The sequence below is a fragment of the Ranitomeya variabilis genome, chromosome 1 (genome assembly GCF_051348905.1).
Source record: "Ranitomeya variabilis isolate aRanVar5 chromosome 1, aRanVar5.hap1, whole genome shotgun sequence".
NCBI classification, from domain to species: domain Eukaryota; kingdom Metazoa; phylum Chordata; class Amphibia; order Anura; family Dendrobatidae; genus Ranitomeya; species Ranitomeya variabilis.
The window spans coordinates 216,293,388-216,316,424 of NC_135232.1; the positions used below are offsets into that span (position 1 = coordinate 216,293,388).

Here is a 23,037-nt window from a genome sequence, read left to right on the forward strand (position 1 = left end):
TTGGGGGTTCAAAATGCTCACCACACATCTAGATAAGTTCCTTAAGGGGTCTACTTTACAAAATGGTGTCACTTGTGGGGGGTTTCCACTGTTTAGGCACATCAGGGGCTCTTCAAACGCAACATGGCGTCCTATGTTAATTCCAGCCAATTTTGCATTGAAAAGTCAAACGGCGCTCCTTCCCTTGTGAGCATTGCCGTGCGCCCAAACAGTGGTTTACCCCCACAAATGGGGTATCAGCGCACTCGGGACAAATTGTACAACTTTTGGGGCCCAATTTTTCCTATTACCCTTAGTAAATTAAAACAAATTGGATCTGAAGTAATTCTTTTGTGAAGAAAAGTTAAATATTCATTTTTTTTAAACATTCCAAAAATTCCTGTGAAGCACCTGAAGGCTTAATAAACTCCTTGAATGTGGTTTTGAGTACCTTGAGGGGTGCGGTTTTTAGAATGGGGTCACTTTTGGGCATTTTCTGTCATATAGGCCCCTCAAAGTCACTTCAAGTGTGAGGTGGTTCTTAAAAAAATGGTTTTGCAAATTTTATTGTAAAAATGAGAAATCACTGGTCAACAATTATGTTTCCAAAATTGTGCTGATATAAAGCAGACATGTGGGAAATTTTATTTATTAACTATTTTGTGTGATATGACTCTCTATTTTAAGGGCATAAAAACTAAAAGTTCGAAAATTGTGAAATTGTTGAAATTTTCGCCAAATTTCAGTTGTTTTTTTTTACAAATAAGCGCAAGTCATATCAACATCAGCCCTCAGGATTCAACTCTGCAGGTTCCAGCAGTCATCTCATGGCCACTTTACACCTTTGGGACTTTCATAGTTATGGTCCTATTGTTACACATTTAAGATGCTGCCTTTGTCTCTACATAGTGATATTGTGCCAAGTACTGCTCAAATAAGAGGGTGGTGGCCCAGTATTGCACAGGGGCCCACCAGAGGATTCTCCAGTGGGCCAGTCCAAGCCTGTACGCTGTGCAGTATGTTATGTTGTAGTGTCTGGTGCTAGTAACAAATAGTGACGCTCTGCACACATGGGGCAGTGTATGGCGGTAGTTACATGGGGTAGTGTTTGGCAACACTGTATAACCTTGCTATTTAGGCTGGATCGGTATAATACTATAACACACACATTCCCGAATCTGAGGCACGAAAACATTCACTATAGAAACAAGAGCATGAAATACATCTCGTACTCTGTGCACCAAAGAACATAACAGAAACCTGCTATATGGCAGGGACCACCACTTTCTGGTATAGAACAAATTAGATTTGATTCTAGAAATCAACCCCAAAAAACACCATATTGGGGGTCTTAATGTACCTCGATTTATCTTTAATGCGGGAGGCCTGCACAAGCGCTATTACGGTATTGTTCATAAATAGTACTCCTAGATGCAATATTAGGCACACATGTATCAAATGTGCCGTGGCTTTAAACATATTCAGGTGCCCTATGGGATGCTTACCATTGTCGTTTTCCCTGTAGAATTTTCAATACATATGATTATAACTTGTTGTGTAATAATAACATTTAATATTTTTAGTATTTTTGGTTCAATTGGTGCGTCTTTCTTGGTATGCTTTTCATGGCTCTGCACTGAACCTTTTCCTATACATCCTTGCACCCCTCGATATTTCTCCATCTTTTGCACTATGGTTTTTGGGTGCTGGCCTGGTATATAGGTTATTGTATGTTTGGAGTCAGCCTGCACTGCTGCATCTGCCCCTGACAAAGCCACTTTTGTGGCGATACGCATTGGGCTCTTCATGCCCCCAGGACCTCGGGTTTGCATACACGTATTGTGGTCATGTTCCTTAATGTTTTTATATTTGTGGTGTTTTTTAGGTCGATTTCTAGAATAAAATCTAATGTGTTCTATCCCAGAGAGTGGTGGTCCCTGCCATACAGCATGTTTCTCTCAGGTAGACCCCTTTGTTGGGGATACTGGCTGACAGTGCCCTCCACTTCTTTGCACATCTCGTACTCGGTGCTAGCAGCCCACTCGCGTTATTTCCCCGGGCCTGTGTCTGTGGGTGGACGCGGTGCGGAGCTCTGACCCCAATCCCCACCACAGGAGGCAGTGACCCCGGCGGAGGTGAGCAGCAGCCATCACAGCGCTGCACTGTCCCTTTAACGCCGCCGTACGCTTCCTGCCGCGCATGCGCCCTTAGGTTCTGCGCTTGTCATCATGGCGGCGCGGGGCCATGTGCAGGACCCTAACGACAGACGGCTGAGACCGATTTACGGTGAGTGTCCGGGGCTCGTGAGGCGGGGTGCCGGGCGCTAACGTAATGTGAGGCAAAACTACAGGTCGGCCTGGTGATAGAAGCAGAGGGAAACCGGGAGCTCATGTGAGAGCTGGGCCTGGCACCGGGATGAATGGCTGCTAGGACGGCGGAGAGCGCCCCGGTAACCGGGGCCAGGAGTGAACACTAGGCGGTGTAGTCCCAGTGTGCCGCCCTGTACTGTGTGTATATATATATATATATATATATATATATATATATATATATATATATATATATATATAATGTGTATTATTGGCCTCTTCCCAGGGAGGTGCCGGCTGTGGTAATACCTCATATAGGGGCTCATGAGTGATTTGGTGGCACAAGCCCCCGGCACTGGCACGGCAGCCGTGATGTGGCGCCAATATGGCAGGTGGCGCTGTATTGTGGCACATTATTACGTGGGCTGATATACCCCCGGTGGGCGCTGTATTCTGGCACATTATTACGTGGGCTGATATACCCCCGGTGGGCGCTGTATTCTGGCACATTATTACGTGGGCTGATATACCCCCGGTGGGCGCTGTATTGTGGCACATTATTACGTGGGCTGATATACCCCCGGTGGGCGCTGTGTTCTAGCACATTATTACGTGGGCTGATATACCCCCGGTGGGCGCTGTGTTCTAGCACATTATTACGTGGGCTGATATACCCCCGGTGGGCGCTGTATTGTGGCACATTATTACGTGGGCTGATATACCCCCGGTGGGCGCTGTATTGTGGCACATTATTACGTGGGCTGATATACCCCCGGTGGGCGCTGTGTTCTAGCACATTATTACGTGGGCTGATATACCCCCGGTGGGCGCTGTATTCTGGCACATTATTACGTGGGCTGATATACCCCCGGTGGGCGCTGTATTCTGGCACATTATTACGTGGGCTGATATACCCCCGGTGGGCGCTGTATTCTGGCACATTATTACGTGGGCTGATATACCCCCGGTGGGCGCTGTATTGTGGCACATTATTACGTGGGCTGATATACCCCCGGTGGGCGCTGTGTTCTAGCACATTATTACGTGGGCTGATATACCCCCGGTGGGCGCTGTGTTCTAGCACATTATTACGTGGGCTGATATACCCCCGGTGGGCGCTGTATTGTGGCACATTATTACGTGGGCTGATATACCCCCGGTGGGCGCTGTATTGTGGCACATTATTACGTGGGCTGATATACCCCCGGTGGGCGCTGTGTTCTAGCACATTATTACGTGGGCTGATATACCCCCGGTGGGCGCTGTATTCTGGCACATTATTACGTGGGCTGATATACCCCCGGTGGGCGCTGTATTCTGGCACATTATTACGTGGGCTGATATACCCCCGGTGGGCGCTGTATTGTAGCACATTATTACGTGGGCTGATATACCCCCGGTCGGCACTGTATTGTAGCACATTATTACGTGGGCTGATATACCCCCGGTGGGCGCTGTATTCTGGCACATTATTACGTGGGCTGATATACCCCCTGTGGGCGCTGTATTCTAGCACATTATTACGTGGGCTGATATACCCCCGGTGGGCGCTGTGTTCTAGCACCTTATTACGTGGGCTGATATACCCCCGGTGGGCGCTGTATTCTGGCACATTATTACGTGGGCTGATATACCCCCGGTGGGCGCTGTGTTCTAGCACATTATTACGTGGGCTGATATACCCCCGGTGGGCGCTGTGTTCTAGCACATTATTACGTGGGCTGATATACCCCCGGTGGGCGCTGTATTGTGGCACATTATTACGTGGGCTGATATACCCCCGGTGGGCGCTGTATTGTGGCACATTATTACGTGGGCTGATATACCCCCGGTGGGCGCTGTGTTCTAGCACATTATTACGTGGGCTGATATACCCCCGGTGGGCGCTGTATTCTGGCACATTATTACGTGGGCTGATATACCCCCGGTGGGCGCTGTATTCTGGCACATTATTACGTGGGCTGATATACCCCCGGTGGGTGCTTTATTGTAGCACATTATTACGTGGGCTGATATACCCCCGGTGGGCGCTGTATTCTGGCACATTATTACGTGGGCTGATATACCCCCTGTGGGCGCTGTATTCTAGCACATTATTACGTGGGCTGATATACCCCCGGTGGGCGCTGTGTTCTAGCACATTATTACGTGGGCTGATATACCCCCGGTGGGCGCTGTATTCTAGCACATTATTACGTGGGCTGATATACCCCCGGTGGGCGCTGTATTGTGGCACATTATTACGTGGGCTGATATACCCCCGGTGGGCGCTGTATTGTAGCACATTATTACGTGGGCTGATGTACCCCCGGTGGGCACTGTATTCTAGCACATTATTATGTGGGCTGATATACCCCCGGTGGGCACTGTATTCTGGCACATTATTACGTGGGCTGATATACCCCCGGTGGGCGCTGTATTGTAGCACATTATTACGTGGGCTGATATACCCCCGGTGGGCACTGTATTGTAGCACATTATTACGTGGGCTGATATACCCCCGGTGGGCGCTGTATTCTGGCACATTATTACGTGGGCTGATATACCCCCGGTGGGCGCTGTATTCTGGCACATTATTACGTGGGCTGATATACCCCCGGTGGGTGCTTTATTGTAGCACATTATTACGTGGGCTGATATACCCCCGGTGGGCGCTGTATTCTGGCACATTATTACGTGGGCTGATATACCCCCTGTGGGCGCTGTATTCTAGCACATTATTACGTGGGCTGATATACCCCCGGTGGGCGCTGTGTTCTAGCACCTTATTACGTGGGCTGATATACCCCCGGTGGGCGCTGTATTCTGGCACATTATTACGTGGGCTGATGTACCCCCGGTGGGCGCTGTATTGTAGCACATTATTACGTGGGCTGATGTACCCCCGGTGGGCACTGTATTCTAGCACATTATTACGTGGGCTGATATACCCCCGGTGGGCGCTGTATTCTGGCACATTATTACGTGGGCTGATATACCCCCGGTGGGCGCTGTATTCTAGCACATTATTACGTGGGCTGATATACCCCCGGTGGGCGCTGTATTCTGGCACATTATTACGTGGGCTGATGTACCCCCGGTGGGCGCTGTATTGTAGCACATTATTACGTGGGCTGATGTACCCCCGGTGGGCACTGTATTCTAGCACATTATTACGTGGGCTGATATACCCCCGGTGGGCGCTGTATTCTGGCACATTATTACGTGGGCTGATATACCCCCGGTGGGCGCTGTGTTCTAGCACATTATTACGTGGGCTGATATACCCCCGGTGGGCGCTGTATTCTAGCACATTATTACGTGGGCTGATATACCCCCGGTGGGCGCTGTGTTCTAGCACATTATTACGTGGGCTGATATACCCCCGGTGGGCGCTGTATTGTAGCACATTATTACATGGGCTGATATACCCCCGGTGGGCGCTGGTGCCATTAGCCGCCCTCTCCTTTTTCTGGCTGGTCAGTGCAGACTGTGACGTTGCCACCTGTTCCCAGGACTGGCGGATATATCGGGCTGTGAGGCAGCAGTGTGAGTATCACCAGTCTCCCATCCATGGAATCTGAGGAGAACGTTGCGCTTTTTTTCCGATTACAAAGACCCCGGCAGTATGACGGCGTCCGGTGATACGAGGGTGGCCTGTATAGAGCCCCCCTCAGCATTGTAGGCTCTAAATGCAACCAGTGCCAGTGGGACTTGTAGTTTTCGGGGCTCTTACTTATTTTTCCCATATGAAAAGTGCAGAGTGATGGTAGAAATATCACTAGGTAAGCTCCACACATAATTATAGCCATAAATCAAATGTCCACTCCGTCATTCCCACCTACATGTGTATTTAGAGAAGCTGTCCTCTACTGGGTAATTCCTTCTCAAACTCCTCACTTGGCCGACATAAAATAATGAAGCCTGTACTCGCCTCCCGTGCTGGTGCCATTCCCGCCTGTGTTAGCGGGTCCCGTGTGGTTGTTGTGACACGTGACTCTGGCGTCTCTGTCCTCTCCTCCTTTCGAATTGAGCATGACAAGGAAATCCAAGATCAGCTGCAGCCCTCAGACGTCCCCCTTCATGTTCGATTTCTCCGAAGGTGGAGACAGTGATGCCAGCTCTGATTGAGCGCCGGTGTCACTACAGCAGCCCACCACTCCGCACCTGATTAAGACCTCGGTCCGGAGCCAAAAACCAGTCTGTGAATTTGAATCCGAAATAAGATATTTATTTTTTGCTACCGTATCCTCCCCGGCGTCATTGGCAGCACACCGACACAACCCTTATGTTTTTAGGATAGATACCTGTTCTGTTGTAGGTTTACTTTTTCGGACCAAGAGTCTGCAAAAACAAAACGCAAAAACTGTCCAATTTTGATCCCATTCCTGGATCCCTCTTGCCAATGCAAGGCTATGGGTCTGTGGACATTTGGGAGCGCTCTCGGGGGGCATTGTTGTGCAGTCTGTTTTTCCTGACTGCTGGAAGAAGCTTGATAAACCTCCAATCAGTTCTTATTTTTTACTTATTTTTTTCAAGGACGTGATAAAATGCTGATGGTAAAATTGATACTCTGACCAGGGCTGTGGAGTTGGTAAGCCAAACCTCCGACTCCTCAGTTTCCATGACTCCGACTCTGACCAAATACTGCTGAAAATCTGATCCAAGATACTGCTGACAATCAGTCTGTTTTTCGTGTATAAGATAATACATTGTCCATGTCATTGAGGCTTTACTAGAACTCTTACGAACGTCACAATGTAAAGAAAAGGCGTTTATAGTGGTAGGTGCTGCAGAATGTAGCTAATTTGTGTTCCCAGTTGCCCTCTTACTCATGTAGCATTTTTCTGTTTCCTTTTTACAGTTTGATCATTTACACCCATGATAGAATTACTGTCGGCCTGTGCTTCCACCTTGTTTGAAGCTGGTGTCATTGAGTAGACTAATGGCCGTATGATGGGGGATTTGCCAACATTTGTTACCAGCATGTTCTATATTGAGAACAACAAGGCTCATCCTCTCTTGCAGAACAGGTGTTGCTGTGCAGCCACTTATGGCAAGTGTTCAGCTCTCCATACATAGTAGTTGCTGAGCAGACAGGCAGCCACATTGCCGCTCTTCCACTTGTTTATCTAACACTATAACACTAATGCTGCACATTACGAAGATCCATTTTCACACACAGATTGTGTAAAATTCAATGTTTGCTCACCTATTTATTGCTGTCCCTTGTCTTGTTACATGCCCTAATGGAGGAACGACCACTGATTATTTTTAGGCTCCCATTTTATTGCTAGTCGTTTCGTCTTCTCTCGGCTATTTACATCACACAACTGTCATGAACTCTCTAGTTTGCAGTTGAATTTGATCAATTATCTGCTTCTGTACATGGGCCTTAAAGGGATTTTCTGTCTTAAAAAAAAAAAAAAAAAAAAAAATATATATATATATATATATATATATATATATATATATATATATATATATATATATATATATATATATATATATATATATATATTTTAAAATAATTAAAGGCCACACTTAAAATCTTTGGCTCTGTCACTCCTTTTTTTTGTTTCCCCGATGGTCTCAGGTAACATTGTTTTTTGGTCGTCTGACCACCATAGTTCTGTTGTTGGCTGCAGCGATCGAGTGACTAGAACAGGTGAGTATCAGATGGTATCGTGTTCAGTCACGACCTGTGATCGGACTCTTCCTCCCATCGTTTATCCTTGTGATAACTGTTCCAACTTCCATGCCTCTGTTGTTTAAAGGGAACCTGTCAGAACTTCACACCCCTTCCCCTAACTAATACCATATGTATGAAGGCCATTTAATGCTTATTGAATGTTTACTTTGCTTATATAATTTCATGTGGAAGTTTTGGAGAAATCCAGCATTTACGTTGTAGCTGTGAACACTGCTCTTCTACTCCCTGCCTGCCAACGGCCTCCAGTCTTTCACTGATGGGTCTCTCTCTGTCTCGGTGATCTGCCTCCCCTGCCTGAGACTTAGTGCAAGCACAGTCAGTGCCCGCTGGTGTCTCCTCGGGGCAAGAGCCAGACTATCAACATGTGCATGCGCCACCTTGTTTGAGGAGGCAATTCCAAGCAATGGCTGTGCCTGCACAAAGTCCCAAACAAGAGGAGACCGATCAGAGACAAGTGACCTGTTGGTGAAAGGCTGGAGGCCGTCTGCTGACGGGGAATAGAGGAGGCAGGAGAGCTGTTAGTGCAGTGCCTTGTGGCTAGAAGGTAAATGCTGGATTTCTCTAAAACTTCCAAATGAAATTTTACAAACGAGGTACACCTTTGACGATTGACCGACAGCAATCTATTGTTTATGGGCTGGCTTTTTGCTGGCTTCACACATCTGGGTACAGACCAAAATATACATACTGGTCGTGGGCCTCCTGATCAGAATCCAACAGCAGCCTCATAGCCATATGCTTGTGATGAGTTTGAGGTCTGTACCCGGACACAGATGTGTGATGCCTGCCTATACTCAGACGGCGGTCAGGCAGTGATTAAACCCACTATCGTGACTGCTGTGCTCAGGATGAGCAGAGATTTTACTGGATATAAGTTATACTGAATTGTGTCCCATAAACCTATATCTAACTATCCTTTCCTGACACTTCCATGCTGACAGGTCCCCTCTGACAGAAGGCTGCGGTCGTGTATATTTCACAGATTAAGATATCTTTAGAGGTATAATAAACGCAGCCTTGGGCGGATAAATACTGTACTATTATATCTCCTTCTAAATGGGCCTTGCATGGAAACGCTCCCTCGCTGATGTCTCTTCCTCATTAGATATAAACCTGCAGGTAGACAGTGTGCGCCTATGAAGTGGTAGTGCCCGATATGTGCCCACCCTTCTCTCTGCTGTTGGCTTAGTGCCACGGGTGACTGTGTGCAGTAGGCGCAGTTCTTGGCTAATCAATGGCTAGGAGCCAGCAATGTTCCCAGCTTGATAGCGCACATTACTCATGGTATCTGGGTTGTACATTTTAATGAAGGATGAACTGGGGAAATGCAAGCAGTGATAACTATCTCATGAGATTCCTCTGAAGGAATTTCGGCCCATGAGAGCTGCTATTCGTTGATTTTGGCCCACCGAGAAATTTACTAACCAAAATGTGCCTGACCTCTGCTCCAGTTGCACAGAAAAACTGATGTCCATGCTTTCCGTCAGCTTATTAATGTGTGCAGGGCTGCGTTCACACATCCGCGTGGTACTTCCTAGTATTGTCCTCACTGAGCCATAGTTTCTTTCAGCCGTACACGCATCAGTTTTACACTTGATTCGTGTTTCTGGTCCGTGAGAATCGGAGCATGTCCTGTTCTCATCCCTTTTGTGGATCAGGCTCGGTCATAACTGTCTATGGGGATACGAAAAAACTGATGAACCTGGGAAAGACAGACTGTACATCAGTTACTTTCTAGTTTCATCCATTGAGAGTCAATAGAAAAAAAAGTTGTCTGCCTTCTTCAGTGAAGGTAAAAAACCAGAAGCAACTAAGGTGACTCCTGTGGGGAAAAAAAAAAGTCCATTCCTCTCGAATGGGAACACTTGCACTGATGTATGAATGGAATGGCCTGGTTGCGACAGTCGCATTGTGCTCGCCACTTTCACTGAGACCTATGACGAGTGTTTTGTTTGCAGCAGAAAATCCAAATTATTTGTGACTGTGTCACAGGTCGTATTCCGAGATCGTAGGAAATCATTAGATGCAATGTCACACTAAGACTAGCCATCTGGACCCATTCACATGCACTGATCGAATGTGTACAAATTGATCTGCGCTGGTCTACTGGCCTGCATCCACAATACCGATGAGAATATATTGTTAACATGAATGTTCTGTCCTTATACAGGGCTGTGGAGTCGGTAAGCAAAACCTCCGACTCCTCAATTTCCATGACTCCGACTCCACCAAAATGGGCTCTGGCTCCACAGCCCTGCTGATATATCATGTTATCAGCTGCACATCCACCTTTTATTCAGGTCAATAGTTGGGAACAAGCGCTCAGTCATGTCAGTACTTTTGACCAGCGGTGCTCTTAGTGAGAATTGATAAAACAAAAGTGGCAGAATCGGTCATCAATGCACTTTTTTTCTTCAGAGATTGGTGATGGGCTTACAGAATTTCTATTAAGCCTATCTTCAGTATTGGAGAGAAGCGATAGGCTGGCTGTTTTATTGTTTGGTGGGGGTCTCGGCACCCAGATCTATTAACTTCTTTTTTTTCTAAAGTGCAGTTACGCTATGAGATTGGCTTTCTCCTCGACCCAACTCAGTAGCAACCCTTTATTGCAATCCATGCAAGTCTTTCGATTGTTCACATGCAATGTTTGTCAGCTTTTTCCTGTGGAAATAAAATGCTGCACGAATGCCAAGAAAAACTAAAAATATTTATTCCAAACCAAAATGTGTGTGTTGGGCTATATGCGCACATTGAGTATTTGCTTGCAGAAATTTCTGCAAGGTTTCTGCATCTCTTGGCAGAAAAACCCCTGCGGCAAAAACCGCACGTTTTTGTATGCATTTTTTGCATGCGCTTTTGTACAGCAATGAAGGCTTTTTTTTTTTTTTTTTTAGCTAAATAAAGATAGATATATAAAAAAAGTTTTGTGATGTAATTTCTTGGTCCAACACCACCGCTGATAAGTGAATACACACATTGTCACCAGCCTATGTAGGAGTGTTAACAGAACGAATGTACTTAGGCTGTAACCAGACAGCAACTGTTAATGTTAAAGAAAAAAAATTGCGTGGGCTCCCACGTAATTTTCATAACCAGCAGAGGGAAAGCCAACGGACGACGGCTGAGAGCTGATGTTAATATTATGGGAAGGAGCCAGTAGCCATAAAGGTTTGCAGGCTATTATCAGCTCACAGCTGTTTGCTTAGACTGTAGTGTCTAGTTTAAAGGGGGACCCCAGAAAAAAATTTACATAGGGTCCCCCCTATAAAATCTAACCAGCAAAGGCTAGGCAGAAAGCTGTGGGCTGATATTAGTAGCCTAGGAATGGACCATGGATATTGCCCCCCCAGGTTAAAAACACAGCTCTCAGCCACCCCAGAAAAGGCGCTTCTATAAGATGTGCCAAATCTGGCGCTTTGCCTCGCTCTTCCCACTTGCCCTGTAGCAGTGGCAATTGGGGTTCATATTTGTGGCGTTTGTCACCTTTGTATTGTCAGGTGACATCTATAAGACACCTATCCGTTAGTAACCCCATAGTGATATTGTATAAAAACACAGACACCCAGAATAAAGTCCTTTTATTTGAAATAATGGCACAGACTCCTTTAATGAGTCTTAGGCTACGTTCACACTTTGCGGGTTTTGCCGCGGATCCGCAGCGGATTTGACACTGCGGATCCGCAGCAGTTTTCCATGCAGGGTACAGTACAATGTTACCCTATGGAAAACAAAACCCGCTGTGCCCACGCTGCGGATTTCCGCGGAAAAAGCCGCGTGGCTTTTCTGCGGAAAAAAAGGAGCGTGTCACTTCTTGATGCAGAATCGCAGCAATTCTGCACCCATAGAAATGCATTGATCCGCTCACTTTCCGCATGGGGCTGTGCCCACGTTGCGGGAAGTTAAGCGGATAATGTGCAGATGGTACCCGGGGTGGAGGAGAGGAGACTCTCCTCCAGGCCCTGGGAACCATATTTTGGTGTAAAAAAAAAAAGAATTAAAATAAAAAATGATGCTATACTCACCTCTCAGCGCTGCCCGCGGCGTCCGGTCTCAGTTGCTGTGCGAGCAGGACCTGTGGTGACGTCGCGGTCACATGACCGTGATGACGCCGCGGTCACATGACCGTGACGTCACGAAGGTCCTTGTCGGCACAGCCGCCTGCAGCACCGAGGAGATCCGGACATCAGAGGGTGAGTATAACAAATTTTTATTATTTTTTACATTACTATTGATGCTGCATATTGCTGCATATGCAGCATCAATAGTATAGGCGGAAACCCGCAGCGGAAACCGCGGAACAAACCGCGATAAATCTGCAGGGATAACCGCAGCGGTTTTGCCCTGCAGATTTATCAATTCCGCTGCGGGATTAACCCGCAGAGCAGGCCGCAAAGTGTGAACGTGGCCTAAATATCCACTGACGCCAATTTCTCCTGCAACAAAAATAAAATAATAAACCACAAAATTCCTCACCTGTCCGATAACAGTCACTGATGTGACTGCTCTCAAAGACAGCCGGGGATACACTGACAGGAGGTAATCGTTCCCTCAGTGTATCTATGAGCTGCCGTGAGAAAGTTCTCACACAGTGGTTCTGTAAGTGAGAGCAATGGAGCTGATCAACTGATGAATTCCGGTGACCCCTCTCACAACCGCTCAGTGATACGCTGCGGGAGCATATTTGCGGCGGCCGGGTAGAGCAGTCACATCTCCCGTGAGATCGCCGTGGGACACTCAGGATTACGTGGACTTCAGCAGACAGGTGAGTAAATGGTGGTTTATTATGTTACATTTTTTTTTAGGAGACGAGGGCATCGGGGATTTGGTGTTAGGTGAGTATAATGGGTTCTTTATAGTGATGAGCGAATATACTCGTTACTCGAGATTTCCCAAGCACGCTCGGTTGTCCTCCGTGTATTTTTTTTAGTGCCCGGAGATTTAGTTTTCATCGCCTCAGCTGAATGATTTACAGCTATTAGCCAGCATAAGTACATGTGGGGGTTGCCATGTTGCTAGGGAATCCCCACCCCGAGCGAGCTTGGGAAATCTTGAGTAACGAGTATATTCGCTCATTACTAGTTCTTTATTTTTATTTGAATATATAATTATTTTACTTTTTTTTTTTTTTATACTGTGGGCACAGGCGCCAGCTGATGAGTCTGTCTGCCATCACTGTTATTAGCAACAGCAGACGTAGCCCGATGGGAGCAGTAGTCTCATCAGCCTATACCTGCTGACCTGTGGTCACAGCTGCGGGTCAGTCACAGCTGCGGGGTCACGCTGACATCTGACAGCATAACCCCAGCAGCGCTCTTACTGGCTGTCTTACCAGCTGTAGCGTTACTGCCGATAAGAACCACCGCACCGGTGTTTCCCACGCTGTCACACAAATGGCAGCGTGATAAACACCATAGGAAGCCCATAAAAATGCCAACAAAAACTCAGCAAATCCGCAAACATTTTTATACCTGCTCAATTGAAGTCAATTGGTCAAAAATGCTGCAGAAACGCACAAAGAATTGACATGCTGCAGAAAAAAAATGCACTGTATTACTTGGGGAAATTTACTGATCACGTGCGAAACACTTCAGGATTGTCATTGAATTATTGAATTACGATACGATACGATACACTTTATTGATCCCGTGGGAAATTATGGTATCACAGCAGCACAACTTAAATCATAAAAATCATAAAATTAATTACTTAATTGACATGACAGTGGAGTTGACAGAAGAACATTATACATTAGAATAGAACATACACAGCGAGTGAACTGAAATGTAGAGAAATAAAGTAGACATTCACCTTGATGATTTAACCCTAATGTTATTGTTGTACATTCCCATAGCAGTTGGCACAAACTATTTCCTATATTTTTCCTTCTTACACCTCAGAAGTATTAGCCGGTTACTGAAGGTGCTCTTCTGTCTCATGAATAGCTCATATAGTGGATGTGCATTATTGTTCATAATTGCCATACACTTTTTCAGAGTTCTTCTCTCCACTACCTCCTCAAAAGAGTCCAGATTGCAGCCCACAGCAGAACTTGCCTTCTTGATAATCTTATTCAGCTTATTAGCATCAGAGGCCCACACACTATTACCCCAGCATATGATTGCAAAAAAGATGGCACTTGCCACTACAGACTGGTAGAACATTTCTAACATTTTGCTGCACACATTAAAAGACCTCAGTTTCCTTAGGAAATACAATCTGCTCATCCCCTTCTTGTAGACAAACTGAGTGGCATCTCCAGTCCAGTTTGCTATCCAAATGGACCCCCAAATATTTGCATAAATATTTGCGCTTGCATAAGGATTCCATAGCGGTTTTGGCCCATTTCCTTGTGGAAAAAACGCTATGAAAAGCATCAAAAACGCACTGTGTGACATTTTCTCATGTGCAAAGAAACACTGAGTGTCGTGTGCTGCCCGAGTTTACCAGCCCACAGATTTGATTTTGATCTGTAATTTGGATCAGAACTGGTCTGCTTCTCTTTTTGACTCTGCCAGAAATGTGGACACGTGAACAAATCTAGATCATAATGGGTAATCGCAGAACCTGTCCATGAAACAGATGTCATGAAGGAGGCCTTGCAATCAGTTTAGAGGACCTGTCAAGTGATTACTTTCTGCTGCTTCCCTGAGTGTTTTTTTTCTTTTTTTTCTTTTTAATCTTTTTTTTGTTTTCCATTTGAGGAATTTGGTTACAGGATATTTTTTTTTTCTTTGTGCTGGCTCATTACCCTGTGAGGCACACTCCCTTGGTAAATACCATAAAAAGGCCCATATCTCTGGAATTGTATTGAGGATTTAAAAAAGTGGAATAAATACGCAGGGGAGCAGTGGAAACAATAGCGTTAGTTCGTTGTTACCCTGGCCATAAATTCTGCTGGGTCTGGCCTCGTTCTTATTATGGGGACTGTCCTTTTTGTCCCCTAGTTGGGTTTCTGAGCTACATTCCCTCCCTTGTTACTACTGTCTTGGCTATTATATGCCAATATATACTATTTTGGTCTCCATTTCCCATTGCTGTGTGATCAGGTTATGTCCACTGTTCAGTACTAGGGGAACATTTTGCTATAAACATGACCTAAATGTTTTATATATGCCTGCTCCAAAAAGAGACATTTTATCATGACATTATGGCTCTAGCATCTACACTCAGTGACTTGTGAAAGTATTCACACCCTTAGCTTTTCACCAATTTTGTTACTTTACAACCCGTGTTTAACCCTTTCACGCCTCAGCCCTGTTTCGTTTTTGTTTTGCACTTCCCTTCTTTCCAGAGCCATAACTTTATTTTTCCGTCAATATGGCCATGTGAGGGCTTGTTTTTTTGCGGGACGAGTTGTACTTTTGAATCACACCATTGGTTTTACCATATTGTGTACTCAAAAATAGGAAAAAAAATTCCAAGTGCGGTGAAATTGCAAAAAAGTGCAATTCCACAACTGTGTTTTGGATATTTTTTTTTTTTACTATGTTCACCAGTTGCTAAAACTGACCATTATGATTCTCCAGGTCATTACAAGTTCATAGATACCAAAAATGTACAGTTTGGATTTTTTTTCACCTTAAAAAAAAAAAAAAAAAAGTTTGTTTAACCCCTTAATCCCGTATGACGTACTATCCCGTCAAGGTGACCTGGGACTTAATTCTGGGTGACGGGATAGTACGTCATACGCGATCGGCCGCGCTCACGGGGGGAGCGCGGCCGATCGCGGCCGGGTGTCAGCTGCCTATCGCAGCTGACATCCGGCACTATGTGACAGGAGCGGTCACGGACTGCCCCCGGCACATTAACCCCCGGCACACCGCGATCAAACATGATCGCAGTGTACCGGCGGTATAGGGAAGCATCGCGCAGGGAGGGGGCTCCCTGCGGGCTTCCCTGAGACCCCAGGAGCAACGCGATGTGATCGCGTTGCTCCGAGGGTCTCCTACCTCCTTCCTCCCTGCAGGTCCCGGATCCAAGATGGCCGCGGCATCCGGGTCCTGCAGGGAGAAAGGTGGCTTACCGAGCGCCTGCTCAGAGCAGACGCTGGTAAGCCTGCACCGATGTAAGTGAGATCGGTGATCTGACAGAGTGCTGTGCACACTATCAGATCATCGATCTGTGATGTCCCCCCCTGGGACAAAGTAAAAAAGTAAAAAAAAAATTTTTCCACATGTGTAAAAAAAAATTAAAAAAAAAATTCCTAAATAAATAATAAAAAAAAATATAGATATTATTCCCATAAATACATTTCTTTATCTAAATAAAAAAAACAAAATAAAAGTACACATATTTAGTATCGCCGCGTCCGTAACGACCCAACCTATAAAACTGCCCCACTAGTTAACCCCTTCAGTAAACACCGTAAAAATATTTAAAAAAACGAGGCAAAAAACAACGCTTTATTACCATACCGCCGAACAAAAAGTGGAATAACACGCGATCAAAAAGACTGATATAAATAATCATGGTACCGCTGAAAACGTCATCTTGTCCCGCAAAAAACAAGCCGCCATACAGCATCATTAGCAGAAAAAATAAAAAAGTTATAGTCCTGAGAATAAAGCGATACTAAAATAATAATTTTTTCTATAAAATAGTTTTTATCGTATAAAAGCGCCAAAACATAAAAAAATTATATAAATGAGATATCGCTGTAATCGTACTGACCCGTCGAATAAAACTGCTTTATCAATTTTACCAAACACGGAACGGTATAAACGCCTCCCAAAAGAAATTCATGAATAGCAGGTTTTTGGTCATTCTGCCTCACAAAAATCGGAATAAAAAGTGATCAAAAACGGTCACGTGTCCGACAATGTTACCAATAAAAACGTCAACTCGTCCCACAAAAAACAAGACCTCACACGACTCTGTGGAGCAAAATGTGGAAAAATTATAGGTCTCAAAATGTGGAGACGCAAAAACTTTTTTGCTATAAAAAGCGTCTTTTAGTGTGTGACAGCTGCCAATCATAAAAATCCGATATAAAAAACGCTATAAAAGTAAATCAAACCCTCCTTCATCACCCCCTTAGTTAGGGAAAAATAATAAAATTAAAAAAATGTATTTATTTCCATTTTCCCGCTAGGGCTAGGGTTAGGGCTAGGGTTCGGGTTGGGGCTAAAGTTAGGGTTAGGGCTAGGGTTGGAGGTAAAGTTAGGGTTAGGGTTGGGGCTAAAGTTAGGGTTAGGGTTTGAATTACATTTACGGTTTGGATTAGGGTTGGGATTAGAATTATGGGTGTGTCAGGGCTAGGGGTGTGGTTAGGGTTACCATTGGGATTAGGGTTAGGGGTGTGTTTGGGTTAGGGTTTCAGGTAGAATTTGGGGAGTTTCCACTGTCCAGGCACATCAGGGGCTCTCCAAACGCGACATGGCGTCCAATCTCAATTCCAGCCAATTCTGCGTTGAAAAAGTAAAACAGTGCTCCTTCCCTTCCGAGCTCTCCCGTGCGCCCAAAAAGGGGTTTAACCCAACATATGGGTTATCAGCGTACTCGGGACAAATTGAACAACAACTTCTGGGGTCCAAGTTCTCTTGTTATCCTTGGGAAAATTAAAAATTTGGGGGGCTAAAAATCGTTTTTGTGAGAAAAAAAAAGATGTTTTATTTTCACGGCTCTGCGTTATAAACTGTAGTGAAACACTTGGGGGTTCAAAGTTCTCACAACACATCTAGATAAGTTCCTTGGGAGGACTAGTTTCCAATATGGGGTCACTTGTGGGGGGTTTGTACTGTTTGGGTACATCAGGGGCTCTGCAAATGCAACGTGACGGCTGCAGACCAATCCATTTAAAGGGAACCTATCACCCCGTTTTTTAAAGATTAGATAAAAATAGTGTGAAATAGGGGCAGAGCTGGGCTTTACATTAGTGCCTCTTTGGTGCCTTTACACCCCCGTTAGGCTGCCGAAATACCTTAGTGAAGTGTCCGTTTTGACCTGTCACTCAAGCTGGTCAGGTCGGATGGGCGTGGTCACAGCGCTGTTTGTCCCCCAGGATCCTGCTCATCATTACGTTGGTGGCGTAGTGGTGTGCGCATGTCCAGCAGATGAATCCACTGCTCAGGAGATGAATAGCGGCGCGGTCTTCGCTATTCAGCCGTTTACCGGTGGGCGCGGCCATCTTTCCTGTGGCCGCGCCTGCGCAGATGGAGCGCTCTGCTGCCAGGGGCTTCAGGAAAATGGCCGCCGCGATCTCCATCTGCGCACACGCGGAATCCCGCGGCCATTTTCCTGAAGCCCCTGGCAGCAGAGCGCTCCATCTGCGCAGGCGCGGCCACAGGAATGATGGCCGCGCCCACCGGTAAACGGCTGAATAGCGAAGACCGCGCTGCTATTCATCTCCTGGGCAGTGGATTCATCTGCTGGACATGCGCACACCACTACGCCACCAACGTAATGATGAGCAGGATCCTGGGGGACAAACAGCGCTGTGACCACGCCCATCCGACCTGACCAGCTTGAGTGACAGGTCAAAACGGACACTTCACTAAGGTATTTCGGCAGCCTAACGGGGGTGTAAAGGCACCAAAGAGGCACTAATGTAAAGCCCAGCTCTGCCCCTATTTCACACTATTTTTATCTAATCTTTAAAAAACGGGGTGATAGGTTCCCTTTAAGTCTGCATTCCAAATGGCGCTCCTTCCCTTCCGAGCTCTGTCATGCGCCCAAACAGTGGTTCCCCCCCACATATGGGGTATCAGCGTTCTCAGGACAAATTGGACAACAAATTTTGGGGTCCAATTTATTCTGTTACCCTTGTAAAAATACAAAGCTGGGGGCTAAAAAATCATTTTTGTGGAAAAAAAAATATATATATTTTCACGGCTCTGCGTTATAATCTGTTGTGAAACACTTGGGGGTTCAAAGCTCTCAAAACACATCTAGATAAGTTCCTTAGGGGGTCTACTTTCCAAAATGGTGTCACTTGTGGGGGGTTTCAATGTTTAGGCACATCAGGGGCTCTCCAAACGCAACATGGCGTCCCATCTCAATTCCAGTCAATTTTGCATTGAAAAGTCAAATGGCGCTCCTTCCCTTCCAAGCTCTGCCATGCGCCCAAACAATGGTTTACACCCACATATGGGGTATCAGCGTACTCAGGACAAATTGCACAACATTTTTGGGGGTCCAATTTCTTCTCTTACCCTTGGGAAAATAAAAAATTGGGGGCGAAAAGATAATTTTTGTGAAAAAATATGATTTTTTATTTTTACGGCTCTGCATTATAAACTTCTGTGAAGCACTTGGTGGGTCAAAGTGCTCACCACACATCTAGATAAGTTCCTTAGGGGGTCTACTTTCTAAAATGGTGTCACTTGTAGGGGGTTTCAGTGTTTAGGCACATCAGGGGCTCTCCAAACGCAACATGGCGTCCCATCTCAATTCCAGTCAATTTTGCATTGAAAAGTCAAATGGCGCTCCTTCCCTTCCGAGCTCTGCCATGCGCCCAAACAGTGGTTTACCCCCACATATGGGGTATCGGCGTACTCAGGACAAATTGTACAACAACCTTGGGGGTCCATTTTCTCCTGTTACCCTTGGTAAAATAAAACAAATTGGAGCTGAAATAAATTTTGTGTGAAAAAAAGTTAAATGTTCATTTTTATTTAAACATTCCAAAAATTCCTGTGAAACACCTGAAGGGTTAATAAACTTCTTGAATGTGGTTTTGAGCACCTTGAGGGGTGCAGTGTTTAGAATGGTGTCACACTTGGGTATTTTCTATCATATAGACCCCTCAAAATGACTTCAAATGAGATGTGGTCCCTAAAAAAAAAATGGTGTTGTAAAAATGAGAAATTGCTGGTCAACTTTTAACCCTTATAACTCCGTCACAAAAAAAAATTTTGGTTCCAAAATTGTGCTGATGTAAAGTAGACGTGGGAAATGTTACTTATTAAGTATTTTGCGTGACATATCTCTGTGATTTAAGGGCATAAAAATTCAAAGTTGGAAAATTGCGAAATTTTCAAAATTTTCGCCAAATTTCCATTTTTTTCACAAATAAACGCAAGTTATAATTGAATAAATTTTACCACTAACATGAAGTACAATATGTCATGAGAAAACAATGTCAGAATCACCAAGATCCGTCAAAGCGTTCCAGAGTTATAGCCTCATAAAGGGACAGTGGTCAGAATTGTAAAAATTGGCCCGGTCATTAACGTGCAAACCACCCTCGGGGCTTAAGGGGTTAAAAAAAAAAAAAAAAGGTGTCATTTTCCGAGACCTGTAGCGTCTCCATTTTTTTTTTTTTTTGTGATCTGGAGCTGGGTGAGAGCTTTTTTTTTTGATTGCCAAGATGACTTTTTTAATGATACCATTTTGGCGTAGATACGTTCTTTTGATCGCCCGTTAATACGTTTTAATGCAATGCTGAGGCAACCAAAAAAACATAATTTTGGTGTTTTGCCTTTTTTTTTCGCTACACAGTTTACTGATCGGATTAATTTTATATATTAATAGGGCTATTCTGAACGCTGAGATACCAAATGTGTACATTTTTTATTTTTTTGAATGGGGGGTCATTTGAACTTTTTATATTTTTTGCATGCTTCAATAGTCTCCATGGGAGACTAGAAGCTGCAGTTCTGCTACACACATGTGATGATCAGATCGCCTGTGTGTAGCAGAAATGGTCACTTGCTGTGAGCGCTGACCGCAGACCCCGGGTTGTCATGCTAACCAATTGTTGACCCGCGGTCATGTGACACGGGTGCCGATGGGCAGGATTAGTGACGTGCTTACGGCGCAATCACTTTAAATGCCTATGTCAGAGATTGACAGCGGCATTTAACTGGTTAACAGCAGCTGGAAGATTCCGATTCCACCTGCAGCTGTTGTGGGCACATGTCAGCTGTTCAAAACAACAAACCTACCAAGAGAGGGCCGTCTACCAAAACTCTCAGCCTGGGCAAGGAAGGCATTAATCAGAGAGGAAGCACAGAGACCAAAGGTAATAATGAAGGAGCTGCAGAGTCCCAAGCAGAGACATGATTATCTGTCCATACTACCAGAATAACCTGTACACTACATAGCGGTGGCCTTTATGGAAGAGTGATCAGAAAAAAGCCTTTACTTACACACAAAAATTGTAAGGCTCGTTTTGATTTTGACAAAAGACATGTGTGAGGCTCCCCAAATCTATTGAGGAAGGTGCTGTGGTCAGCTGAGACCAAAATTGAACTTTTTGGCCACTAAGGTAAATGCTATATTTGGCACCAAACCAACACAGCTCATTACAAAAAACACCATCCTCACAGTGAAACGTGGTGGCCGCATCATGCTGAGGGGATGTTTGTTTGTAGCAGGGACAGGGAAAATGGTCCGAGTCGAGGGTAAGATGGAATGTGTTGAATACAGGGATACTGGGACAGAGGTTCACCTTCCAACAAGACAATGACCCGAAGCATACTGATAAAGCAACACTCGAGTGGTATAAGGGGAAGCGTTTAAATGTTTTGGAGTGGCCTAGTCAAAGCCCAGACCTTAATCAAATTGAGAATCAGTGGTCAGACTTGAAGATTGCTGTTCAGTAGTGATGAGCATTTGCAAACATAACTGTAAGTCCAGGTTGTGAGGTAGCAAAATATGAAAAACATGAAAATGCTAGGGGGGGAATACTTTTGCAAGCCACTGTACATGTAGTGACACTTACACCAAATGTAGCCCAAGTGCAGTGTGTACAGTGATTTTGACATTTGTTGTTTTGTTACCTTCCTATTTATTATACTTCACACTCCAGTGTGTTACAGACTTGGGCGCTGTTGTGATCAGTTACAGTGGATCCCGCAGCAATCCGTTGGCTACTTTTCGGTCCATTTTTAAACAGCTGATCTCTGCTGGATCCGTTTTTGATAACACTGGAGTCTACGGAAAACAGATCTGTTAATTAGCCCTCCTTCTTTCGTTCATTTGTAACGGATCTGTTTCTTACTGCCGGAACTGTAGTCCGTTTGTTTTGCTGTATAGTGAAGCGCAGCAGACCGAGCTTTCCTACAAAGAAACTTACCGTATCCTGTAGCCACTGTCAGACGCACATGTCCTGAGTCGATGCATCGGACGGTGGCAAAGGAGCAGTGTACCTAGCCTAACTGCTGCCATACTCTGCATGGTAAGAATAATTGGGCTTTTTTTTTTTTGTAGCCCAGTGCGTGCTGTGTAAAAGCCTAGGAAAGCAATCGTAGGTGTCAACGTCTTAATCCATTTATCTAATTACCAGCTTTTAGAATAATTCTGTTTAAGCACATAAAATCTTCAGCACTAGTGAGCTGTCAAGTAGGTCAGCAGCGAGCTCACGTAGCCACGCTTATTACTGCAGATTAGTGGGCTGGGTTCATAGGATGCATTGGCGGATTGTATAAGAATGAAGACCTAAAAAGCTGCTTTAGTTTTTCTAATTGATGTTAAACTATGGGAAGCAAGAAATGTGCAGCGTTTTCCTCTAAGATGCAGCGTTCCAGAGAAAGCTATATAAGGGGCAGCTGGGCACGGGGAGAAGTCTTGGTGGTGGCTCTCCGCCAGCTTCTCCCTGACTTGCTATCTAGTATAGGGAGAGACCTGTGAATCTGTCGATGAATGCCTAGACATCCAGCCTCAGTGTCCTGCACACTGCGAGGTGTCGGGGCGTGCTTTCAAGCAGCGGCTTTCCATTGTATCCTTAGAAATACACGATTGCTTAATGTGTAGCCATTAACAATAAGCAGGCTATGTGAAATAAATTTCTAATGATAGTGGAAAGCCCCGCTGACTATGAAGTAGCCTCTTGGCAGCTGTATTTCAGGAGAATGCCAACTACTTCATCCTTAAAGGGTTAGTCTTGACATGTCTCCAGCCACCTTAACTTATTGCTTGGGATGCAGCACTCCTCTGTGTGACATTTCTGGTCCAGTAGCTTTGCTGGGCTGCTGAGTTTCTGCTTGCTACTGTGATAAATTAATAACATTTGTATACCCCCTTTTAGTTTGTCATGGTTAGAAAGCATGAGACAATTGGCTTGCTTTTTCTATCTGCCATCATTCTCCTCTATGAGACCACTTATTTTACATGGTG

General features: G+C 45.1%; 1 protein-coding gene across 1 annotated transcript in view; it reads left to right on the top strand.

Moving 5' to 3' along the window:
• Positions 1 to 2,054: 2,054 nt before the first annotated feature.
• The window catches only part of NAA25 (N-alpha-acetyltransferase 25, NatB auxiliary subunit), a 90,203-nt gene continuing 69,220 nt past the window's right edge, over positions 2,055 to 23,037 (top strand). The window contains exon 1 of the mRNA XM_077292506.1: positions 2,055 to 2,265. Within this exon, the coding sequence (XP_077148621.1) occupies positions 2,208 to 2,265 (58 nt within the window). The 5' untranslated portion in view covers positions 2,055 to 2,207. The remainder of the gene's footprint in view (positions 2,266 to 23,037) is intronic.